Here is a 26,486-nt window from a genome sequence, read left to right as displayed (position 1 = left end):
TTATTTGTTTCCTCATACAATCTTTGCTAGTAACTTGCATCAAGTACATCACTTCTGGGAGTAGGTGATGGTGGTAGTTGTTTTAATATTATCATTATTACTTTTAAAAAGATTTACTATGTGCATAGAAACATATCAACACTAAGCAGGAAGCTAGGGCTGGATTGGCAGGCATTAGAAACCCAGGCAATATTTTTTTTTAAATGATTTCAAAAGAAAAAAAGCAGTTCATTTTCAGATGTGTGTTTTGGTGTTCAATATCTTTACTGATATTTGTCATATACAACAAGTTCATTGGGGGTGAACTGTGTTGGGGGAAATGAACAGTGTTATCTATTAATGTTTCTTAATTAGCATATATTTACTGTGACTATTTTATTAAGTCTAAAGGAACTTTTAAACACTGAAATTCTGGAAAATGGCATTTTAGCTGCCTCTTTCCCTCCTGCTACTGCTGTCTATTTATGGTATTTGCTTTTACTCTTGAAACTCCTTGCCACCATGCTTAATGCCCAGAAAGATTAATCTGACAATTCATAGTGGGGATATGCAGGGTACATAGGGTTGAATCTGGCATGCAGCTTTGTGAATCAATCTTTTGAAATTGTGGAGATGGCTGTCTGTGTGTATATGTATGCATGTATGTATAGACACTATTTTGTAGCATCCCATGGCAGCAATACACAGCACTGGGACAGTCTGAGGAGCTTTGTGACTTACTCAGGTAGTCAGAAGAGACTCTAAGGTTAATTCAAAGCTTTTTCTGTCTTTCGGAGCTATTTTTTGGATGTACAGCACAAAACTTCACCCTTTATATGTTTTGGCATTCTTAAAGCATAGACCCTTAAGTTTGTTCAGTCACTTCTTTCCATGCTATTTTTAGAGGAAGCTATGCAAATACCACAAAATGCCATATAAAACACTTTAGAATAAATCAATGCACAGGCTACCAGTTGGACAGCATCTGGCCTGTGAGGGGTTAAAGTGCAGCCTACAGGCTCCTGCTCAACTATTGCTCCATTCATTGCTTCTGTGGCAACAGCCAAAGCCTTCAGGACAGGGCAACATGGATGGAGCCAGCTCAGTAAGCTTGTTGCCCAGGAAGCTTGAGTTGCTTGTGCAGCAGTGCCAGTAGGGGGGGAGGGGTGTTGTGCGGTTAGTTCATGGGGGAGAGGCTCTCCCACACAGTGATGGTGAAAGGATGGGGTGGTAGAGTGGGCTTGCGCTGCTTTCAAAACAGTGGTAGGGTTGGGGTGACTCATCAGCCTGGCAGTAGCAGCAGGAAAGGGCTGCCGCTGTTCTGGTAGGAGAGTGGGGAGAGCTCACACTGCCCATACAGCAGCGTAGGGTTGTGTATGAGGGGGTGAGGGATTGCTCAGCAGGTTAGGTGCTGGCAGGAGTGAAGGAGGGTCCTGAGCATGCAGCCCCTGTAGTGTGCAGGCTGGGGCCCACAACCAGTGCTGCATGTAGCCCCAGCCACTTTGAAGCTGGACAGCCCTGTATTAGAGGAAAATGTGCATCAACAAACAGATTTTTTTTCCCTTCTTTCAAAAACAGGAGGGGAAAAAATACCACAATATGACTACACTAACATTTGACAAGTTGAGACAGGGGGCAACAGAGGAATTGATGGTGAGCTATCTGGGCCCCATTTGGTGATGTTTGCCACACATTTAAGGCTGGTGAAGAAACAGGAATTATTTGGAAATGGGAAAGAGAAGCTCAGATCAGCTGTGGGAGCGAAGAGGAAGTTGAAACATATTCAGTGTAATGACTCAGCATGACTTAAAAGCATCAGCACTGAGGGGCTGCATGCAGTGGGCACTACTGATGTCTAGAAAATGGTATTTAGAGGTTTGCTTTTGGGAACTGACTTGTAGGTAAAGTAAATATTGCTTTAGAACAATGGTCCAAGGGAATGGCAAGGGTTAATTGATTTCTAAAAGCCTGTTTGTAAGTTTCCTTCAAAGCCCACTGTATCTGACATAGGCAAGCACCAAGCAGATGCACAGGCTCAGAAATTGGAGACATGTACACTGTTCCATAACATGAGATAAGTTGGCATTAGGTCACAGTGTCTAGCTGCAGGGCTCTTGGGATTTCCAGTTTTTGGAGATGGACCAAATTAGGAGAAACTGGTACAAGCCCAAATTAGGATGCGTTCATGTGACGGGTTTGTGAAACAAAGGAATATGCTGACAGGACACAACTTGGACAGTATAATGACCACAGGGAGACCAATCAGCAATACCCAGAGATGAAGAGTCATCAGAGGAAGAAGAGGATACAAAAGGAGAGATTTCAGAGCAGCAAAGGGTCCCCAAGAGGGGAACTCGAGGCCACCATGGACAGAGGGTATACCACCAGCCCATCTCATCCACCACACTGGGGGTGGGCCTTGGCCTCTGACCTCCAGACTGCTGACATCTGACATTCAAGACAGAACCTCAGGGTGAAGCTTATGTACTGGCCAGATGCACCTTGGCTCTGTGAACCCTAGGACTGGTACATATAGAATTGTTTGCAATATTCTTATCTGCTATCACTGTGTATCAATAAAAGTTTGCCTATTGAATGGAGAAGTTGTAGTCAGTCTGAGGGTTTGGGTCCACCTGGAACAAGGTACCTGGGTCATACATCTAGTGCCAACCTTACCATATATCTTATTCAGATGGGCTGCATTAGCCTTTCCTTGTTGTATATTTATCCTACATTTTGTAGTCATGCTCAGTGCTGGCTACATTTAATCAGCTTCATAGTTGATTTTTCATTACTGAGCACATGTTGCTTTTGGCAGCAGTTTAAGGATAGACAGTGTATTAATGAGGTTTTCTTGTATGCAGCCATAAGACAAGGGGATATTTCCCTATGCTGTTTGGGGAAAGGAAAAACCTCATTTTGTATTCAAGTAAATATGGTAGATGTTCAGTTGTTGAGTTATGTTTTAAAATGGATAAAGAAACAAAAATTACATTTTTCACTTTGATTGCTGTTAATGTATAGTAGATTGGTACTTGTATATGGTTTAGGAAATCACAATGAAAAGTTGAATCTAGGTTGCAAATGGGTGCTAGTTTGCCTGTTCTGCATGTGTGCTATATATATGTATATGATAACACGAGTCAGTTATAGGAATCTTTATTTGCTTGTTAGGCTACTTGAATCATGTTTTCAGCCAAGTATCATTATATTGCTGTAAAGTTAGCCCTGTTCCTACTCAGGAGTTTGAATAATTTTGAAGTTTAAATATGTTTATATATTGACAACAATTTCAGAGCTGGGGTGGGATTAATGTAGCTGGTAAATAGTGGAGAGGTACCTGGGGAGTCGGATGTTAGGCAGGGTATAAAGCATCATAAATCCAAAGTCTATATTTAGTCCATGATTTTTTGTATCCAGTAAGTTGATGAAGTGAAGTCCGTAGGCTTATCTGTGAAAGATGTTTTGTAAATTCCCTTTGAGGATTAGTACTGAGAGATTGGAGAAAGAGTGTGGTTTTCTTGTGAGAAATGTGCCCTGACAGGTAATTTAGTATTATTATTTTTGATAGATATCTGGTGTACATTCATTCTGGTGTGCAGTTGTTGTTTGGTCTCTTCTACATATTTTCCAGCAGGGCTTTTGGTGTATTGGATGAGATATATTACATTTCTGGAGATGCAGCTGAAAGATCCAGGAATGCTGATGGTTCTGGTGTGGGGTGTAGTAATTGTGTTGGTGAAGGGGTGGTGTTTGCAGGCTTTACATTTCTTGTCATGGCATGGTCTAGATCCATTCGATGCATTTTGGGCCATAGGAAGTTTGCTTCTGGTTATGAGATCAATGAGGTTTAGTGCTTGTTTAAAGGCTAGGATTGGTGGTTCTGCAAAGAAGATCTCTTTAAGAACTGGATTGTCTGCTAGTATGGGTTGCAATTGCTTGAGGATTTTCTGTATTTTCAGCAGGTCCCAGGGAAGGGCGATATGTCATAACCAGTGGTGTGTAATTCATGGGGGTTTTCTTTCTGTACTGCAGCAATTCTTCCCATAGTATTCAGGTGGCTCTTTCAAAAGTGCAGTCTCTCTCTTGGAGGAGTGTTTCTTGTTGATTGAAAGCCCTTTTGAGATTGTGAGGTGACTATCACAAGTGTTCTCCTCAGTGCATATTTGGTGGTATCGGAGGGCTTGGCTGTATATTACAGCTTTTTTGGTGTGTTTAGGGTGATTGCTGGTTTTGTGTAGATAAGTATGTTGGTCCATGGGTTTCTTGTATATTGTGGCTTATATTTTACCATTCTGGATAGTGATCACTGTGTCTAAAAAGGAGAGGTTGGTGCTGAAGTATTCAAGAGAGAGTCAGATGGAGGGGTGGTGATTATTGAATTTGATGGAAATTGATCAGATTGCAGGGTTTTGGTTCAAAAGATGATGGTGTCACCAATATATCTTAAGTATAGCAAGGGTTTGATGGTGCAGTCCTTGAGAAATTCTTCCAGGTGGTTCATAAAAAGGTTGGCATACTGTGGGGCCGTTTTGGTGCCCATAGCTGTGCCCATGGTCTGGAGGAGAAGTGTTGGTTATTGAAAGTGAAGTTGTTGTGTATGAGGATGAAGTGTATAGGTTCATTAATAACTTTGGGTCTGTACTCTGAGTTGTCATCTTGCTCTTTATTTAAAGCAGGCTTGGGTGCCATCCCAGTGTTGGGTGTTAGTATATAAGCTAGTAAAATCCATGGTGGCTAGGAGGGTGATGCTGGGAAGGTGGTCTATGTTTTTAAGTTTTGGTAGAAAATCTGTTGTGTCTTAGACAAAACTCGCTCTTTGGGTGATGAGAGGTTTTAAGCTTGATTTGATTAAACCTGATTATTTCCTCAGGGTTCCATGGTTGGATATGATGGGTCTTCCAGGATTCCCCTGTTTGTGGAAGCACGTAAGAAGTCCCTAGGTTAGATAGTGTGTGTGTGGGGGGGGGGGGAGGGAGGGAGTCATGGTCTGTAGTTTTTCTTGTTGTTCTGCTGGAAATTATTTGATAGAAGTTTTGAGATCCTACTTCCATTTTCACCTTGAAACTCAGAACTTCCATCAAATCATTTCCATCAGAATGACAAGAAAAACTACAGACTTTGATTCCCCTCGCTATATAACTCAAGGACTTTTTACATACTCACACTTGTATAGGATGTTTCAGTAGGAATCTAAAGGGATTTAAAGCAGCGTGCATGCAACTCTAATGTATATTTAGCTTAAGGGCCAGATATTTAAAGGTATTTAGGTGTTTAATGCTTATTGAACTCAGTGAGAATTAATTACCTAAATTTGTTTAGAAATCTGGGACTAACTGTAAATACAGCATATGAAATTCAGATCTGGTATAACTCTATCAAAGCTAAAAGTAAACTTGCTTTGCAGTAAATGTGAATCTGGCATCTCATCATTTTTTTTTTTTTTATTCTATACATTGTATCTTGCTTATGTAACAAATGTAGCTCATCTAGGTACAGGTTTAGTTTACAACAGTGTTTCCCAAATCTTTGATACCTGAGGCATACTCTTTCTCTGGATTAAAATTTTCTCTGGATTTTATGGAATCCTGTTCAGCTCTTACACTTGAAAAGATGTGTATGTATGTATATATGTGTGTATATATATGTATATATATTTCAAAACATTTAACATATTTCATTCTTCAGCCAGAGGAAATCATACCAGTGCTGAGATGTACTGTTTAAAAACATTGACATCAAATACATTTTTCTTTAAACAAAGGATTAATCTATCTATACCATTGGTTCTCAACCATTTCATTCTCAAGATACCCCTTTATAACTATTCTGAATTTCATGGCAACCCAGCTGAAAATCACTGAACTAGATATACATTCAGAAAAGATATGGAGGAGGCCTGGAGACTAAAGAAGTTGAGAATCGCTGATCTAGCTAGTGCCATTTAAGGGTGGCAGGGGCAGAACCTCACCCTGCTGTGCCCTACCCTTCCCAGTGTTTGTCTCTTCCTGACCCCTGCCAGGTCTGTACCTTAGGGGACACAAGGCCCTCTGCTGCTGAGGCAGTTCTTGCAGGGTCTCGTGGCAGTGACCACCTCTCTGACCCTTCTTGCCACCCCTGGGAGCATGGGAGCACTGGAAGGGAAGAGTTTGGCTGCAAAGTTTTACTCCACTTGTGCATTTGCCTGCCTGCTCACAGCAGAGTTTGCCGGTGGCTGTACCCTGCCACAGCCACAACTGCTGCTGCAGTCATGGGCCCTGGCCCTGACCCAAAGGCGGGGGGAATGGCTCAGGCCCCAGCCCCAAAGCAGTGGCGGGGAGGTGGGGAGCAGCCCTGGCCCTGGCCCCGGCCCAAGGTGGGGGAGCCAGATGCAGCCTCTGTCCCTGCTCCCCCCCCTCCCCCCATCCCCGGTCATTACTTACGGGCAATTTGCTAGTTAGTACATAATATCCCAGGTTCCTGGTCCATGTCATCTTTCAGTTCCCTCACTGGAACTGAAATATTCCAGTTTCATAAGATAAAAGAAAAACCATTAGATCACCTTGCCAGATCTCCTCCAGCATATCACAGTCACCACTATATTGAGTCGTTACTTTAGGCAAAATAAAAAGGCAGTCTTCAAAAAACTAAGCAGATGTATGTCACAAGCAGAGAATGAGGCCAAGATGCTACCAAAGCCAGAAGTTCCTGTAATGGCAGAGAACTGATCCATTGGGGGTATTATTAGGACTGTAAACAGACATTTGATTGGATATGTCCTGATTGACCTGGGCTTTGACACAGATCAGAACAGGAGCAGCACAGCCATTTACATATGTAACCTTTTCAAATTGCATTGCTGGTCCTCTGCCAGTAGATAGTGAGTGAGAGCATGCTGCAGATAGGTTTGGCCCTGGAATGACCCATTATTAACTTGCATGGCCTGCAATTTACTTAGAGGCACACAGTGATGCCTCATGAAAAAAAAGTAACACAATTATACCTTGCATACTTCACAGGAACTTAAGGTGGGACAATTAATATGTATGTCTATAGGGTCCCGGGACAAAAGACTTTCACCCTGAGAGATGTGACTTCTGTTTACAGCCTAGGTAGTGCCAGCAGGAAGTCCATGCCCCATGCTGCAGTGCAAAGGAAGGCAAAAGAACCCCCAAGAACTATGATCATCTGACCAAGTAGAAGATCATCTGGCCCCGGGTCTGGCAATCAGTTTGACCCCATGCATGTGACTCAAACATATTGGATAAATATCTAAAAAAGAGGATTCAGGGCACTGATCTAACCTGTCTGGGCTCTCATTCTCAGCTCTGGTCAATTTCAAATGTTTTGGATGAAGGCAAGGAGGAGAAGAGGATTAACATAACATGGCAGATGATAGAACAAGGAGCAACGGTCTCAAGTTGCAGCAAGAGAAGTTTAGGTTAGATATTAGGATGAATTTTCTCACTAGAAAGGTAGTAAAACAGTGGAATAGTTTACCCAGAGGGGTGGTGGAAACTCCATCCTTGGAGGTTTTCAAAACCTAGCTACACAAAGCTTTGGCTGGGATGATTTAGTTGGAGATGGTTCTGCTTTGAGCAGGGGGTTGCACTAGATGACCTCCTGAGGTCCCTTCCAACCCTAACTTTCTCTGACTCTATGATAGCCAACCGGTTCTCCATTAAGGGAAAAATTGGAACTACAGGCAATCAACTGGAGTCCTGAAGCCTGGGATTTGATTATAGTTATTGTCCTAATGAAGAGCTGCAAGTGTTCTGAAAATGCTGACTATAGACATGGGGCATGTCCAGATGAGCGCGGTATGTGGTGCTGCAAACACATTTGAGGTGCCATGTACCGTACAGTTCGGTGTTCTCCAAGCTGCAAGGGTGCACTGCCCAAGTATGTGCTGGGGTGATACCCAGGGGTCAAAAAAAAGTGCAGAAAAACCCCAAAGCAGCACATGGACTTTAAGAAGGCCTTCGACACAGTTTTGCATCCTGTTCTCTTAGGGAAGCTAGCAGGCTGTGGAGTGGACACTTACACAGGCAGGTGGGTGGCCAACTAGCTTAGGGACTGCACCTAGAGAGCGATGGTGGACGGGTTATTCTCGGCCTGGAAGGAGGTGGGCATTGGGGTCCTGCAGGGTTCGGTCCTTGGACCAGTGTTATTTAATATCTTCATCAGCGATTTGAACATGGGTGCAGAGAGCACCCTCTTCAAGTTCACAGATGAATACCGAGTTATGGGACAAAGTTACCACACTGGAGGGCAGGGGACAGATACAGGCCAATCTGGACAGGTTGGATCAATGGGCGGAATGTAATAGGATGCAATTCAACGAAGATAAATGCAAGGAGCTCCACCTAGGAAGGAGGAATCCCCCAGCACACCTATAGGTTGGGGGATGACCTCCTCAGCAGCTCAGCAGCTGAGAGGGATCTTGGAGTCATAGTTGACTCCAAGATGAACATGAGCTGCAAGTGTAACGAAGCCATCAATAAAGTCAATCGCACTTTGTTGTGCATTAGCAGATGCATGACCAACAGATTGAGGAAGGTGATCCTCCCCCTCCATGCGGCATTGGTCAGGTCGCAGTTGGAGTAGTGTGTCCAGTTTTGGGTGCTGCACTTTAAGAGGGACATGGAGAATCTGGAGAGGGTTCAGAGGAGGGCCACTCACATGATTAGTGGCCTCCATAAAAGACCCTATGAGGAGAGGTTGAGGGATCTGGATCTCTTCAGCCTTCACAAGAGACATCTGAGGGGGGAGGCCTTGTAGCTGCCTATAAGTTTATCAAGGGAGGACAACAGGGAATTGAAGATGCGCTATTTACCAGAGCACCCTTAGGAGTAGCTAGGAATAATGGGTGCAAACTAGTGGGGAGTAGATTTAGATTAGACATTAGGAAGAAATTTTTTTACAGTAAGGGTGGCCAGAACCTGGAATGGGTTTCCAAGAGAGGTGGTACTATCACTTAACTTGGAGGTCTTCAAGAGGAGGCTTGATAGACACCTGGCTGGGGTCATCTGACCTCGGTCCTCTTTCCTGCCAGGGGCAGGAGGTTGGACATGATGATCCTTTGTGGTCCCTTTCGACTCTACAATCTATGAATCTATGAATCCAGTCTGGCACTTTCCTCCCCCCGGCTCCAGTAGGATCACATGGACATGCATACACCCATGTACGTGAATATGCACATACACACAGTATATTATCTGTAGAAAAGTCTTCTAGGAATAGCTTGGTTGGTTTTCAGGTTTTTGTATCCTGTGCTGTTGGATTTACATCTAATCAGAGTGATTCAAAACTTTGTGACCTCTGGGTTTGATTATTGAAACACACAATACATGCCTAGCTCAAATGCTCTTCAGTTAGTATAGAACATAGCAAGCTAATAGGGCCAACAAATGTCAGAAATATGTTGCTCTGCTGCTCCATTCTCTGCACTGATTGGTTCTCAAATACCATGACTAGGGATGGTCTAAACCACAAAAAGCTTTGCCTCTCCCTTGTTACCATGTTAGGCATACTCCTTTGAATGGTGACAAATAAACAAAATTTGACATAAGAAAATCCAAGTTTAGCAAAGTTTTTTCTAATGCAGACTGTTTTAAGAGAGGAGATAGTGTTTATGGCTGAGAGTAGACTCTTTCTTTGCTACGTGCATTCTAAACAATTCTACTGGACAGTATATATAATTAAATATTTGATTGTCAGAATGTTGTATTTAATGTGGTAGTATTGCTACAGACCAATGCACAAAGCTACCTGTTGTTAATGGCTGACAGTGCAATTAACTTGATAGGGACTTGAGCAAGCTAGGATATTGGGTATGGTTTAGTGGTGTGAGTTGCTGTGGCATCAAGATTAGCTTTTACTCCCCTTTTACTCCCCTCACTCCATGTTCCAGATTTTTTTGAACTCATCAATCAAAAGTTTTATTCTATAATCATCTCTAGAGGGTTTGCTGCTAGGAGTGTGGCATCTCTTGTGCTATGCTATGTGAGCACCACGTCTGAATTCAAATGCTGGCATTGAAAGTGAATTCTATATTCTTAGTTAAGAGGAAACTATATCTGAGTATTACAATATTCATTTACAAATGCAGCTCAGCCTGTCACAAATATCCTGTTTTTGAGTGCATACAGTTGATTTCCGTAGATCTGTACTGTTAATATGTGTCCCTGTCACTTCTAAATGAGTGGGTTTCACTTAGAGGCTTGTGTTTATAGAAACTACATTCTCTCCTTGAGATTGCAATTCTTGTTCAGAGCTATAAATCATAAACTATAATCTGATAGGCCTATTGCGAGTGTTCACAGTGATACTGCTCATAGTTGGAACAAATCACTGAGAGGAGGAATTTAATGCACTCTTGAGAACTATGAAATAAAGGTGTGTTTGTGTTTTTAAACACACAAAAGCAGTAACCAGAGAAGGTGAATTCCAGAGAAAAAGTGGCACACAGTATTATGGACAAAAAATAAGTCCAATCCCATCCCAGTAACTTAATGATGCATTTCTCTGACTCATGATACGTTATTCTGACTGACACATGGAATTACAAGATCCTGCAGTGAGAAGCCTTTTTAGACACAGACACATTTCTTTGTTTTATGTAGAATACATCCTAGTTTGTTTAAAGAAGGATGAAAGGACCAGGAGCCAAGCCAGTGATCCAGGTGATAATATAATGTGACAATACATTTATTCTCACTTCTATAAATAATATTTGTTCATAGTCCTACAACATAGCTATTTCAAATCTTATCTTTCAGATCATAAGCACAGTAGACGGTTCATCATTCCACAGTTGTTTTATCCCCAAAATTGAAATCCCAGAAGCCATTTTTTAATAAACCTTGCAACATTTTATATTTTTAAAGCACTGTGCATGGTTCACAGGCCTCACAGTATCCCTATTAAATAGATAAATGTCGTCCTCAACTTCTGGCTGGAGAAGCTGAGGCATAGATGATTTGGACTGTGCAGAAGGCCATGCACTCAATCATTGGCTGAATGGGGACTAGAATTTGGGGGTCCTGTACCATGTCATTCTGCCTGTCTTTTAAAGCCAGGGAGCTACTTTTGTTGCTTTTAAAAATGTAATTCTAGCTAAAAATACCCCAGGCATAACTAAATGTTGCCAGAAGTCAATCTGGAGTATTTTATTGTAGCCCTAAGGGAATATAAAAATAGCTAAACTACTACGTTAACAACAACAACAACAAATAGATCATGAAAATGTAGATTGCAAGTACTTTATCACAGACCCTAAGCAAGTAGCTGTTATCTTTGGCTTTATTTTTAATGAAAGTGCCACCTCTTAATACTTTGAAAATCCTGGGCAATGATTTACATGTACAGTGCTGAGTAAAATGGGCCCCTGACTTGACTGGTTACTTAGTGCTACATCAGTATAAATGTTAAATAGTAAGAAAATGATTCTCCAGTATGCTGCTACCTGAATTATACCATTTATATGATTCACCCCTTAGGATGATATCTCTTATTTTGGATAAGCTAAAATTAAGGTACTGCTGAACTTGTTTAGGCTTTATGGCTGTTTTGGGTATGTCGGTTGTGCTGGGGTTTTGATTGGCAAATGATTATTATAGGAATGCAGAATGAAGGACCAAAGAAATGTAAAAAGCCATCAGATGAAATCTTAGGGCTAGATTTGTCCAGAGTCAGCACCAGTTTGAAATGTGCATCATTAATAGTCTTCCGAATATATGGATTGCCAGGATTCTTCTGAATTTGTCCTATGAAAACCCACAATTGCAAAACATTTCCTTTTTATATTTTTATCTCCTGGCCATTAGGTCTTCCTTTTGTATAAGAACATGGGATCTGTACAACCTAAACAGAGGCTTTTAAATTAAAGTTAATGTAATAACTAAGATGAAGTATTTTTAGAAATCCGGAGGAGACACAGAAATGTACAGGAAATACTTTTCTTGATCTTTTTTTAGAAATAAGTGTGTGTGTGTACACTATTACATATGTTGATGTAAATAATGCACATGTCCAGAGTGGACAGATGTTCCTTCTCTGGAGGTAGCTGCCTACAAGAGACGCTGTTATACTGATTTAACACTTGTGTCAGTAGGGCCAGTAATAATCTGTTTGCATCAAGGGAAGGGACCCACTCCATGATGAAATTCATGCATGCAGATTTGCATACCAGGTAAACTTGCACCAGTGTATAGATATTCCTGATTTTCTAACCAGTAGCTTTACCCCAGAAGTGACTTACATGAGTACAAGGTTGTACATTATGTATTCAAACCACATATATGTTGGTATAAACTCAGATTACACTGGTATGAATGTATGCTTCTGTATGTACACAGTATACCCTCGGGAATTATGCGCCTACGCAATTTTGCACATAAAAGGCATGACCCTGCATAATTGCATAATTTTGCATCATTTAACTGCGGGGGGCTCTGTGCCTCCAGCTCCATGACATGGAGGCACAGCGCCACATGACTGGAGAGCTGGGTAAGTGGGGAAGGGAGCTCCTGCCTGCAGGGGGTGGGGATGGGGAGGTGGGTGTGTGGTTTGTGGGTGGGTGTGTGTGTAGGTGGGGGTGGGATTTGTGGGTGGATATGGGCTACATGCCATCAAGCTGTGCTGGCTCGTTCAGTGCCTCCACGTGGGGCTTCCAGAGGCATGGAGCCCACCCGGCCCAAAGGTGCATGACTTCTTACCTCTGTGTGTGGCTTCCTGCTAGAAACCCTGCATGGAGGGTTGGCTCAGCCTGATGGCATGTGGCCTGGGAGTTGCGTACCATCAGGCCAGGCGGGAAACTGCATGTGGAGGCATGGAGTTGCACATCAGGCTGGACTGGCTCCTGCTTGGCTCCACATGTGGCTTCTAGAGTGCTGGAAGCTCCATATGGAGGCATGGAGCCTGCCCGGCCCAATGGCTCATGACTCCCAGTCCATACACCATTGGGCCAGGCTTGCTGGCTGCGTGCCTTCATGTGGGGCTTCCAGCACTTCAGCAGGAAGCCACTGATGGAGACACGGAGCCAATGGTACATGGCTCCTGCCTGCAGTGCCACAAGGCTCGCATGCTGGCACAGAGCCAGCCTGGTCTGGTCCAAAGGTGTATGCCAGCAGCCTGGGCTGGCTCCGTGCCAGCATGTGCAGGCCCTGGGACTCAGCCAGAGGTGTGCGCTCCTGGGGGCTCTGCCTGCCATGGACCTGCTGCTGCAGAGCTGCTGGTGGTGGGGGCTGTATACCATGGAGGAGGGGAATGTGTTGTTGGGGGGGACCCATACCCTTACAAACCTCACGCACAGACCCCCATACCACTTTGTAACCCCACACCTGCCACAAACCCTACATACTCCCCCACACGCATACCCCTGCACTTCACAGATCCCCCATACACCCCAACCCAACCATATAAAGTACTTGCATATATTTCTAAAAAGGTTCAAATAGTGTTATGTTTAGTTTAATTTGTAAAAACAAATAAATTAATTTGCATAATTTTGCATTTTGTGCATAATTTTGAATTTTTGTGTGCATAATTCCCTAAGGTGTAACACAGTTTCACAGCCCCTTCTGCTTAAACTGCTTTGCTGCATTGTTAGTCCAGTTCATCCCCCTCAATAGGCTTGTTTGCCATCTGTGGTGTTGCAGACCAAATATATTCCTTGACTTTATTATATTTTACCATAAGATCATTTTAGTTTCTTGACATGCAACATTAGTGATAAGTTATCATTTTGCATGCTTAGGCTTTCAGTCTTTATTTGGAAACAGTCAGTTAACAGGCCCTTTAAAGGCCTTTCATCTTAATTCATCATAATGTTAAAATTTGCATATTGGCCTGGTTCTGAAAACTGTGCTTCTGAGTTCAGACCAGGGGTAGGGAACCCCCAATGTGTGTGCCAGAGAATGCAACGCAAAGGCAATTTGCCTGGCATATGTGCCTGGGCTGTACTGCCACAACAAGGATCGGGCCTCTCGTTTCTCCCGCCATCCACTCCTAGCACACGTTGCTGACCCCGGTTTAGTCCTTTAGTTGTTTTTGTTATGGCATTGTTCAGATTCATTGACAGTTTCAGAACTAGTTAGTATCTTCCCTGTTAAGGATTTTAAAGCATATTTTTTCCTATACATCTTCAGTGAAAGGTGATATGGCTTTTACAATAGAAACTTAGCACATAGCCTCAGTGTGTGGATATGTGTACAAGTGTACATGTATCTGTGTGTGTGTAGATATATGTCACGAACCCTCTTATGTTTTGCACATCATAATTGTTTTTTTGTGTTTTATTGTACTGACATGGCTTGTGTGGTCTCATTGGAAAGTCCACATTATGCTGTATCCATTTATGCTATTGTTATCACTATATGGATTCTGTTATGCTGGCTATGTACATCTTTACAGTTTTGGATGCGATTTAGCCAGTGAACTCTGGGAAGTAGAGCTATGATTATCTATTGCTATTGTGTTGTAGGGCCAAGATGATTGCTACTCACAATAGGAGGCAAAAGGGGCCACAGGTGTGGGGTGGGCATTCCTTTTCATTTTCCACCTATGATGGGGGCAACCAACTCCACCAAAGCAAAGGTATCTGGGAAGAATGGCCCATCAGGCTAGTTGGACTCCAGGTACCTCAGGCACACCAAACCTTTCTGGAGGATTCTGGTGTCTCATGATTCATAGAATAATGCTTTTGGGGGGCTAGCTTACAGGCTTTCTGGAGCCTAGCTAGATTAGAATATTGATCTTTGAATCTCAGGCTTTGGGGATTCAGTGGCCCCAGTTACCAGGACTGATAAAGTCAACAGGAACGCTGATCTCTAGACTCTGGCAAGGGCTCTGCCAGATGGCTAGGGGTAGCCAGATAAGAAGGTAAGAATGTACTTGTTTTCCTTTTCTGTCCTCAAACCTGTAGTCTGTTTTGTTTGCATAATTCTTTTATCATATGTAACAAATTCTTTCTCTGTTTGTTTCCTTACTAATTGCTAGTGGAAGGAATGATTTCTGGGCAAGTGATATTCCAAACTGACTCTTAATAGAGAGGGGTACCTATAATTTCTTCTACAACCCATAAGTGGAGGCTACTTGGAGCTGGTAGAGATCCCTCACTGCTTCTGCAGAGTCTGGGGTAAGGGAAGAGGAACTGAAGTGCTGGGATAGGGAGTTATTTCGGGGCAGCCTCAATCTGTTCATTGGGGCAAGTGGCAGTGCTTCATGGGTGCTTTGGAGATGGGTTTTGGACACTATAAATACAACAAAAGGCTAAGAAATTTTTGGCACGCATGTGCACACATGTGCACAAAAGGCAGATATTTTCTATAAAAGTGGCTTAATCTTAATACATTTTAACTGAGTGTAGTGTGTTACAAGAAGTGCCCAATCAACATAAGGAGAGGGCCATTCATTCTTAAAATCTACAGAAAAAGTATTGATCTGTGTAGCATCTGTACAACTGAATTTCTTGTCCCATAATTGTTACGCATCTAATCTGGATGCTCTGTCTCTAAATTCAACCATCAGAATATACCAAAGGCATTGACAGCAGTAATTAATGACCTCAGCCTTGAGGGCTGACTTGCAGTAATGGGTCAATGTATATAAGTTTGCTGTATTTGTAAGATGAAGAATAGTTTAACGAATAGCTTGTTTTCACTTAACGATTAAAGGGTAGTTTTTCAAAGGTGTAAGAGGGATGTTGGATGCCTAAACTGTGCCTTGAAAAATCTGTACCTCCAATACCATATTAAGGACTTGAATCTACTACCTGGGATATATCCAGGTTTGGTATTATTCCTATCAAGAAGAGGTGTTTAGGATTTGACTAATAAGATTATTTTCATGGTAATCTTGGTTTAGTTTTGTTTAAATTGGCCTTAATTTGCTAACCCAGAATCCACACTTCTATTGGAAATTTAGAAATTTGCATACCTATTCCAAGTATCCTTTAACTTTGCTGTGGTGTTATTGCCCAAAGGAAATGATAGTGCATTGGTTAAATTTTAAAAAAAGGCAGCTAATACAAATATTTAATGAAAAAAAGCATAAGTTGTTTTTTTCTTATGTATGAGAATGTGACTTGGCAAAGCCAGGAATATACTGCCTTCTGTGTTTATACATTACCTCTCATGAATATTGGTGCTACTGATATGCAAGCTGCAAATAATTGTTTGTTTACTATGTAGTCTTCATAATTCAGCTTTTGGGAGGGGAGGTTGGTGGGTTTTTTTTTAAGACCCATAAGTTTTTCATTTTTGTAGATTATTCATGGAGATTCTTTTGTAAAATAACTTAAGCGATTTGGTTACCTCATCCACAGACTTGCATAGAGGTACAGACATATGAACAACTCAGTGACATAAAAGGGACACAAGGGGGAAGGTGAGATATCAGATCGATGTGTATACTCTGACATTATGGTGAATGGAAGTCAACCTGCAGTAATTTACCATTCTTTCAAGGAAGGCTTAATTACCACAAACCTGCAAAGGAAAGTTAGTATGGAGCAGCTCACACATGAAGTCTGTTTTTTGTCCCCTTTTGTTCCACAGAAAATTATTCATATGTTCATGTCCTAGGTTTCAGGAAAAATATGAATTCAGTTCCATGAACAAGATAAAGGAAACTGTTGGTTTTTATCCATGTTAATTGTATAGAAGTTTTTGAGTTTCACTGTCTCAATAGTTTGGAATAGGGATTTTAACATTTGGAATTTTTTTTTATCTACAGGAAAACTGTTTTCATATGTATGGTAGGGACAGGTTAGAGCTTGGCAAATATATTTCCAAGGGTTGTGTGCCTGCTCTTGTCCTACATGACTTCTGTGTTTTGACTATGTTGTGCATGCGTTATCACTGCAGAGCAATTTGAGTTCAACAGAATGGGCATTCAGCTTTCTTAACCAAGAGGCCACCATCTTTCCCTTCCTGTAACCCAGTCTCCTTTACCACACACCATCCATCTTCGTTGGCAAATGAGCTAGAGGTCCTAAAGGCAGCAACTTCATTTACTAAATTCTGGTTCTGCCCTAGGGCACTGACTATCTTATGCACAAAGTATGGCATGGTTCCATAAAAAAAGTATGAGCACTTAATGATTTTATCATAATGGATATGTACAAGAAGGCCATATTAAAGCGGCACAAGAACTGTTTGCATGAGGTAAAGTATTTTGACCATTACTGTTGTTTGTAACTTCTGCACAATGCTTTACCATTCCATAGTGTTTAAAAGGGTTGGGTTTTTCTGAGGAGGAGGGGGTAGGGTGGACATAGTCCTTACCAAACTGCAATAAAAATAGCAATCATAGGCTAAGGAAGGGAATAGGAAAAGGAGATGCTAGTGTTAAATCAGATTCACCATCTGTATATCCTGAACGGAAATGCGTCTTTGTAAAGTATTGCACATCGCTGTCATTTTCAGTGAGGTTACCCTTCAAAATTATAAATTCTGAAATGACTACTTGTCGTCTTCAATTTCCAGGTCTGATTTTCATCGATAAAATATTTATAACATCTCCCTTTTTAACATTCAAGTACAACCTCCACAAAACAGAACATTAACTTTTCCCTTTACATCAATAAACATCAGTGCTATAATAACAGAATGTATTTCCTCCTAAATCTCTTAATAATTATTTTCCATGTGAAGGAGAGAGAAGATATTTTGCCTTTCAGTGACTTGCTATTTTATTGCTGCAGAAACTGAATACATGTATTGCCAAGAAAAGGAATAATGTGACTTAAACAAGATGGCTAAATTCTATTTGATAGGATCATCGGGGGTGGTGAATGTTTGACATTTGCTGAGAGAAACTGTTTTAAGCGCACACTGCTGTTGCCTTTTTTGAGCTGTCAGTCTGTGTGGCGAGGGGGACTTCTCATTCCTCTGAGGTGAAAAGTGTTCATGTCAGTGAACTGCATTTTTAGAATATTAGAAATGGATTATTTGACATGCAGAGCTGAAAGCTTCATTCTCTTCACAAAATCAGTGCTGTGTGCATTGCTGCTAACCTGCAAAAGGCAGCTGACATCTCTTCCTGACAGCTAGAGGTGGAAGGACCCAAACTTGCAGCACTCCCCCTCCCCCAAGAGATTGTTAGTCCATTCCTTTATAGTGGTTCATTTTGGCTCTCTGTCATCACCAGGATGCTGCCAGTGAATGTGTGTCATGGTTACAATAGAGTGTGGTAACATATAACAGCAATGAAAGCCCAGCGGGAAAGGCTACAAATTCCAGGGCTGACCTTGGAGTAAGTATTGTCTGTCTTTAATATTTTAATGGTTTCTGCATGGCACTAGCTTTCGTGCAACCATGAGCTATTTAACATATGTTTGTGCTGACAGTCTCGGAGCACTGCAGCTTGAGGTTGAAGGGAAATGTTTGAAATGCATTGCAGTTGGTTTCAGTGGATGAGTGAGCCTAGAGCCAGGATACTGCAGCATGTTTAGAGGAAAGCATTTCTGCATATTTAAAGTTGCTGAATCTCAGTGCATGAAGCATCCTATCGGTTAATAGGGAAAGAACGTATCTGTAGGCCATGGTGTCTGTCTTTTTCTCCTCCTCTCTCTTACTGTTTGTTTATCCTAGTGCTGCCTTTTAGAAAGGCCTCTATTTCTGCTGAATAATAGAGAGCACTACAAGAGATTAAAGCATAATAGAACTGCTTGTTGTGAAAATTCATTAGGTATGATCTATATTTTACATATGTAACAGAATATTAATGACCAGTATCACCTTCTGAATGATTCCTGCGTAGTATCTAGTCTCTGCAGTAAATGTGTTTACGTAGTTTAGCAGTGTGTTTACTTGGTCTTTTCTTAAAGCTGATTAACTCATTTGCCTGCTTTCAGTTCTAATGTAGAGAGCAGCCACTTGAAAATAAACTATTTTACTTTATAGGGATGATGTTGGACATAATCTCTGATTCACAAAGTGTCAGCACATATTTGTTCTAAATTATTCAGCCAAAGACAAAATGTTCACTTTTGTGTATACATACCCTCATACTGACTTTGTAGGTGACCTGTCTATGTGTACATGCAGTGGACGCCCCAGAAAACTTGCTAATTTTAACTAGATAAATCAGTTTACTCCAGATCCTTCCCTCGGGTGTTCCCTGGGATTTCCCCATTCTTGCTATAGCAAATACCAGAGTACTGCAGACACCTAAGGTAAAGTTATGAAAGCCATTAGCTAGGACATTTGGCAGATTTTAAAGGGAAACATATAAGTGTGTCTATGTTAAATAATTCATTCAAATAATTGCTTATTATTGATGGAACTTTTTTTTTTTTTTAATTTAAAGCAAGGTAGTGCTTTGGGTTTCCTAAACTAATGTTTTTTAAAATGTTGTTGAAACATTCTATTTTTTTAGTGAGGAGCTGGTAATAATTCTGCTGCTTTTACCTGGAACAGTTTACATAAACCAAAGATACTTTAGAATTGTCACAAAGCCATCCTGTGAAAATATCAGCATTGCTAATTTTTCCCCAAATTTAAGGAAGCTTCTTACAGGAAGCTGATTAAAATGGTTTCCATGAATAATTTATAGTTGTATTTGCTGAAGATGTGGCAATTTAGTAATCTTAAAAATAAATCTTTACCCAAAATATATAATAATCTTATGTAAAAAACACTGATAGACATAAATTGGAAAATTATTCATGACACTATTTTTCAATAAATGCTTTTCTTTCTACTTGTATGAGGAGGTGATAACTTCTACCAAATGCTATTTTTCTTTCCTCTCACCTTGTAACACCACATGCTTATGTTTATTCTGTGATTTCATCTCAGATTGTTAATCACATTCAGAGAAAAAGTAAAAAGTAATTACTGCTATAATAAGTTGCTTTTTTGTAAATAAAGTACCATCAGAATAAATCATAGTTTAATTCTTGAGCATTTTTCTAAACTTTGATTTATTAGAATTATATAAAACTTTGTCACTGAGCTGTTTCCTTACTTTCTAAATTGCCATTTTTCTTGCTCTCTACAAACAAATGCAAGTTTACTTAGTTTCACTTTATGGTTCTCATACATTTCCACGTTGCTGCTCTGACAACATTGTATAAAGAAAAGGCAGAAATAAAACCTATATCATACAAACGCCTTTTTAAAACACTGGCCCTGGAAACATTTATTTCAATAATATTGTCAAAAGTTTATTTTTAACAAAATTGAAATTTTGAGTTTAACATCTTATTGCATCTTCATCTGTGTTACATTACTTATAGCTAAGGCTACTTTAAAAGAATATTAAGAATGCAAAGTCAAGCACTCAAAACTTAGTAATTACCAGCATTTGTCTGTGTACTCTTAACTCAGCCCTGTAGGCAGAAGTATTGTGTTAATGTTTTAACAGTTTTCTGTAAAAATTCCTACTTTTTAAAATGCAAACTGAAAAACTGTGGATCAGTGGAAGTCAAATCATATTATTTAGATTCACAGCACATATCCGCATTACTTAGTACATTTGGTTTGTGGCCCAGGAGTGCAGCCCCTGGATATTACAGTAATATAAAATAAATGGTAATAAATAGAGCAACTGATGGCAATAGTAGGTTATTATATCCAGATGCACCAGCCACTTGGGGAAAAATGGGATGCACTTTACCAGTGGTTTTTACAAATATTTGCTGACAGTAGATGAATGTAGAGATTCAGGAAACCTTGGTTTGATTCCAAGCTGTACAATAGGATATGTTCTAACAGGAACAATTTTTGTTTTAGTTTGGTTTTCCTGACACTTTCCAAGTCGTATCTAATTTTTTTGTAGCCTTGCTTTAGCCTCCTTTCCCAGACTCCGAGTTCAGTGTCCCTCCCACGCCCTTAAGCTCTTTATCAAATCAGTTTTCCATTTCCAGTCCTAGGCCTTCTTTCCCAATCAATTTTCACCCTTTTTAACCACTTCTTTCGGGCCAGATCTCATCAGGATGAACACTAAGAGCAAAGGAAAGAGCCCACAATATCAGGGAGTAGGACAAGTCCTGCTCTGACCTGGCAGACCTAGGACGAAGCTGCAAGTGAACACCTCCCTATTGCTCAGACATAAATGGAGATTTCTTTTAGAAGTTTATAACTTGGCCATATTTTGCGGGATTATATTTTGGGATTTTTTGTGGATAGACCCAAAGGCATGCTCCTAACACGTCAGCTCTGCCCTGCCAAATTTAGTCCCTTCTTCAAAACATGGAGATACTAGAGTTTCTTAGTGAAATGGTTGTAAAAACTCCTTAATATGGCAAAAACAGGCATTTTCCTTAACCTCATTCTCTGAAATGCCAGGTTTTTATTCTGTCAAAATTTGTGTGCCTCAGGCAGGCAGCCAATGTAGCGATTTTCAACAAAATGCGGCAGTTACAAGCAACTGAAAAAGGGTTCTATAATAGGAGCTGTAAAGTGTAGGTACCATCAGCTCCACTAATTGTATCTACCATCATATTGTTTTTAGTGTTATTTTTTTAGGCACTTTTCCTAGTAGAACTATACTTTAAAGTAGTTTTTAAAAACTAAGTTCTAAGGTCAATACTTCCAAATAGTGTTTGACACTGATGTTAGACATTTGCATCATATTTGGCTTCTCAGTGAAATCACTGAGATCAAAACCGATTAAGCCAATATATAAGCGATAATTAGTGCATGATTGTCAACCACTACATTTAGGAGAACACTAAAATTTCTGTTGTAAGACCCACAATCCCTGCAGTAAATCATGCTACTTTTACTGAACCGTCTGTTTACTAGAGATGACGTTATTTTAACTTTCAGTCTCACCCCAAGGAGCCTGAGCCCAACCCCAACAAGCCCTTGCAGTCCATGCAGTCCTCTGTTCGCTTTTCATTTTTGGAGGTAAGCAAGTAAACTTGCATTGTTGCCATTCTTCTCTTCATCCAGAAAGATGCATTTGAGTAGAAAAAAAATGAAAATTAAAATGTTTGTACTGTGAGAAAAAGTATGCATATTTAATAAAGCGTGTTCCAAAGTTGAAGTGTTCCATGGGAAGAACATATTGTGAGAGTAATTAAAACCACTCAAATATGGATGCATAATGAGTTTAGAGTCACAGAAAAATCTAGTATTTTCATTGCATTCCTTTGTACATCTGTAACATGCAGCAGTTGTTACAAGGTCTAAATCCTCTTGATGGTTTTGTATTTTATCACTGCATCTATATATAGGTGGCCTGCATATGTGTTCATTTTATCACTGAGATCCCCTTCTCATTATGAAATGATTATGGACATGCAAGAAGTTATGCTGACTTGCTTAGGATTCAAACTACTGTTGGAATTTTTAGTACATTTGTTTCAATAAATATGTTGATATCTTTTCCATCGCGTTGAAAGTCTAAGGATAGGCAGTAGGTAAAGAGCTCAAGATGGTTCACTATTTTTATGGTTGCTTAGAAAATGGGCTTTAATATAATATAGCTTTAAAGGTCAAACAGCTACCAGGATAAGAACTGGGTGTCCAGATGGGACAATGCGCACAATGTTCTGTTCTGGGTCTAATAGTAATAGAATGTAATGATGATAGAAGTGTTAGAGTAGAATTTCATAAATATGCACTTAGTTGTTCTACATGTCCTGCTTCTTCCCCTGCCCCAATTATTACATAAAAATAGTTTAAAGGAATTGTTACACAATCATCAAAACATCCTTGTTTGCCCAAAATACCCTAGAGAACTGTATGAATCATAAATAATGAAATACTTGAAGTGTACGTTAGATAAAATGTATTTGATGCATCCTGCCTGCTTTGTTCAATTTCTTTTTTAATTGCAAAATAAGTAAATTGTAATATGTTGCTATCACTGGTGTGATTTGGCACAGTTCTGCCCTATGAGAAAAGCAGTTCACAAAATGCATATTATTACATTCTTATATACATATCATGGATGAGGAATTATGTAATTTTGTTTATTAGGGGTTTCATTACATGGCCCTAGAGTAAAAGAACTTTTAAAAAGTGCTAGGGGTTTTTTTATAACCTAACATGTTTTGCCTTTATTTGGAATGTGTTTATGATGCTATAGCTCTGATATAACACAGCATTGGATAAAATATTTCAGAATATTATTCTACTTCATTCTACTTCAACATGCAGTTTTCTCATTAACAGCAAGTGGCTAACTATAATCCTTATTTCAATGATTCAGATGACATTGTGTAATATTCTTGGAACCTTCTACATGTTGTTCAAAATGATTTTCCCCTCTTGTTTTTGCTATTTATTTTTAACTATATTTTAAAAAATACGTTTCAGATTGAAATGATTTGTGTCAACCTGCTGTTCGAAATATTCCTAGCATTAGTATGCTGCTGCTGTGTCTCTTGTGGCAGGTCAGTAGGGGATGCTCCTGTTTTGAGCCACCCACCTCACTGCGCCCAACCACCTTCCAGGCTCTGAGTGCCTCCCTGGGGGCGCCTCGCATCTGGCCGACCCCCTTCCTGAAGCACACCTGCAAGCCTGGGCGTAACGCTGCCACTGCCCAGGGTGTGGACTGATCTTGGACCTGTGCCCCCTGGGAAATACAGGCCTAGTAGTCCTTGAGGGATACTCAACCCAGTACAAGAACTTGGGGTGCCTCCCTGTCTGAAGCACAGATAGTGGTCTCCCTTAGTCAGCCGAACCAAGGGCATAATTCAGTCCGTCTTAGACTCAGAAAGTCCCTCTTAGATTGCCAGTAAAGTTGCCCATTCTAATAATGCATTTTATGATGGGGCAGGAGTCCGGGCACGAGCCCATTTCATTCAAGTTGCCAAAAAACATCCAAAATAAAGGTGGCTGTTCTGACCTTGATCATATTTGAATCCCTGACTTCCTGCAAAAAGGTAAAGGTGTTTCAGTCAATCAGTGCCCTTAACCCTTCATTTACCCTTTGATAGTTAGTGTAAAGTTTTAACAAAGTTGCTACTATTAGTTATTCATCTAATCTATGAAAATGTAGCAGTTGTTAACTGGGAAAGATCCTTTATTGGAGTGCTACAATGTTCAATAAACATCATTTCATAAATTTTGAGTACTTAATATTAGTGCTCACCCAAACAGTACTTCAGATTTTGAAACATGGTAAGACACTATGAAATGTAGAAATTTTAAAATATAATTTGATATCTATGCAGCTGCTTGTTTGGGACCTTCTTTGGCCAGGATTTTTTTTCTGACATTTGATCACCTGCAGATCAAAGATGAAAAATTTGAGAGCCAATTTCTGGAAACTTTACTTTTTCAGGCTGTTTTCAATGAGATTGTATGGCCTCCTGGCAAGAGATGTGCAGAAATGGTCACAGTGATGCTACTCTAACAGGTGCCATCTTTAAAACTAAAGATGTTTTAATTATATGCTTTCTCTAATATGGAAAAAGCAGAATCAAATCAGTTACAGAATAGTTGCTAGTTCTACATAGTCCATGAATACAAAAATAAATATACACTTTGAAACTTAAAGACCTCAGTTGTAGGTCTCTAGTACAGTGTTTGGAATTACTCAGGATAGTAGTTGGCACACATGCATCCTGGTAGGGGACTGAATTGGCACTGCATTTCAATTGATAAGATGGTCAAACTACAGCAGAAACAAAACAGTGCAAATCGCATGATGTGGATAAGGGCTGAGGCACAGAAAGATTGCCTGACTTTCCCAAGATACTGAAAAAGCCTGAGTAAAAGCCAGGGAGGTCGTCCATGTCCCAAATCAGTGCATTAAGGCTAAATTGGAATTGTGTGGAGTTTGAAGTCTTGTTTTATGACCTAGAAATCCTTGGAATATACAAATACCTTTTTATTTTATTTTTTTGCATACAGTATACCCACAGTAAAGATATACCTTGTTTTTGTAAGGCAGAATGAAGGGTGAGGTGTGGTTGGAAAGATTTTCCCTTGAAAATACTGGCAAGTATGGTATTTTTTGAGGGAAAACACCAGCAACTGAAGCTGAGGGGGGAGCAAAACATTGTGACTGCTCCATTAACCCCTTAGCTGCAGGATGCCACAACTGCTGCCAGCTGAGCCAGTCACTCTTACTTCATTGAACAAAGCTGGTCAGCTAAGGTCCTGATCCTAGCCAGCAGCATCTGTGGAGTAAACAGAGGAGTCACTTAACTGATTTCAGCAGGAGCCTCTACCCCAGCACTTGGGTTTTCACTCCTCTTTACAAATACAGTCAGCATTCTTGAGTCAACAGAAGCTTCTGTAGAATGACCCTTTTCTGGGGAGCAGCTGAGAATGACCCCAGTAGCTGGGGAGCCCTGTTTGGTCACTCTGCTGGTCCCTACACAGCACATGCAGGATCCCACAAGCTACTATTACCATATTTCCTTTCTTGAATGTGCACTTCAATTTCCAGAAGCAAATTTTTGGGGAAAAGGTATGTGTTGAATGAAAGGAAATACAGTATGTACTACATACGCTACTGTCATAGCTCTAGTCAATAAAAGTGCTCATGCTGGAACTCTTTAAAACAGTGGTCACCAAGCAGTGGATTGTAATCCACTGGTAGATCTCGGAGCCTCTTGGAGTTGATCCAAGGGAAGGGGAGGGGCAGGGGCTAGATTGAGGCCCCTGCAGTGAGGGACAGTGCCGCAGAGGCGAGAGAAGGGTTGAGTAGGGCCCCAGCCGGGTGGGACTTATGTGCTGGAGAGGTGGGTCCCAAATAGTTTTTTCTCCTTCTGCCTCGATCTTCACCCTGGCTGAAAATCACCGCTCTAGACACACACACTTATGCCCCTCCCTCCCCCCCATATGTATTAGGTAGTATCTGTAACTAAAATCCTCTCAGTTTTAAAAACTAGGACCCACCCTTATTTCCTGAATTAGTACAAAATATGTTGCAAGGCTAATTTGTTTTTCTGGGTCCTTGGAGTGGCAAGGCCTTGAGATGGGCTATTAATGGGCAAGTGAAGGGCTTGATTTGCTCTAATTTTACCCCTGGATTAATTTTTATTGTAGTTAAGTAGCTGCTGGTTTCAGTTTTCATAACAGTATTTTTAATTTAGATCCATGCATACTTAGAGCGTGTGGTCTCTAAGCTGAAATTAATTTATATAAGAGTTGGCAACTAACCATGCAACAGTTCTGCCCCCCGTATTCTGTCGGTCTTGCTAACATTAACAATTAAAATAACATTTTTTAGGTAGGCAAAGTTCTTTGAGTAAATGTGACACTTTTTTTTTTTTACACCTTTTGCCATGCGGGGTGAATGCAGCTGAGAGGGAAAGCCTTTGTCTTCAATCTTGTGAATCATCAATAGAATTTTACTGAGTCCCAATCAGTTACACCTGTGTAAACTCATTAAAGGCTAATGGGGTTACACAGGTGTGAATGAGGTTATAATTTGAAGACAACAGGAGATGCACAGTTGTCCCTGGTGGGCACAATTTATCTTTAAAGAGCTTTTATTACTAGTTTGCTACTTGAAACAGGAATGTGTAATAGCTTGAATTACAGATCTTGTGTTGCGGCTGGCAGTTAAGAAAACAATTTTACTTGTAAACTGAATACACTGATGTGGAAATA

The 26,486-nt window shown here is 40.5% G+C and overlaps 1 protein-coding gene across 4 annotated transcripts in view; it reads left to right on the top strand.

Annotated features, from left to right (window-relative positions):
• MAST4 (microtubule associated serine/threonine kinase family member 4) overlaps positions 1 to 26,486 on the top strand; it is a 496,570-nt gene that overhangs the window by 282,538 nt on the left and 187,546 nt on the right. The window contains exons 1-2 of one of the 4 annotated variants that reach the window (XM_059725120.1): positions 18,121 to 18,216; positions 21,738 to 21,818. The exons of the other annotated variants lie outside the window; for them this stretch is intronic. Of the exons in view, the coding sequence (XP_059581103.1) occupies positions 18,170 to 18,216; positions 21,738 to 21,818 (128 nt within the window). The 5' untranslated portion in view covers positions 18,121 to 18,169. Of the gene's footprint in view, positions 1 to 18,120; positions 18,217 to 21,737; positions 21,819 to 26,486 lie in introns of those variants that run through there. 4 annotated transcript variants of the gene reach the window in all.

This window comes from Alligator mississippiensis, chromosome 3, assembly GCF_030867095.1.
Source record: "Alligator mississippiensis isolate rAllMis1 chromosome 3, rAllMis1, whole genome shotgun sequence".
NCBI classification, from domain to species: Eukaryota; Metazoa; Chordata; order Crocodylia; family Alligatoridae; genus Alligator; species Alligator mississippiensis.
The sequence above is the reverse complement of the archived record's forward strand: the minus strand, read 5'-3'. Positions and strand labels throughout refer to the sequence as shown.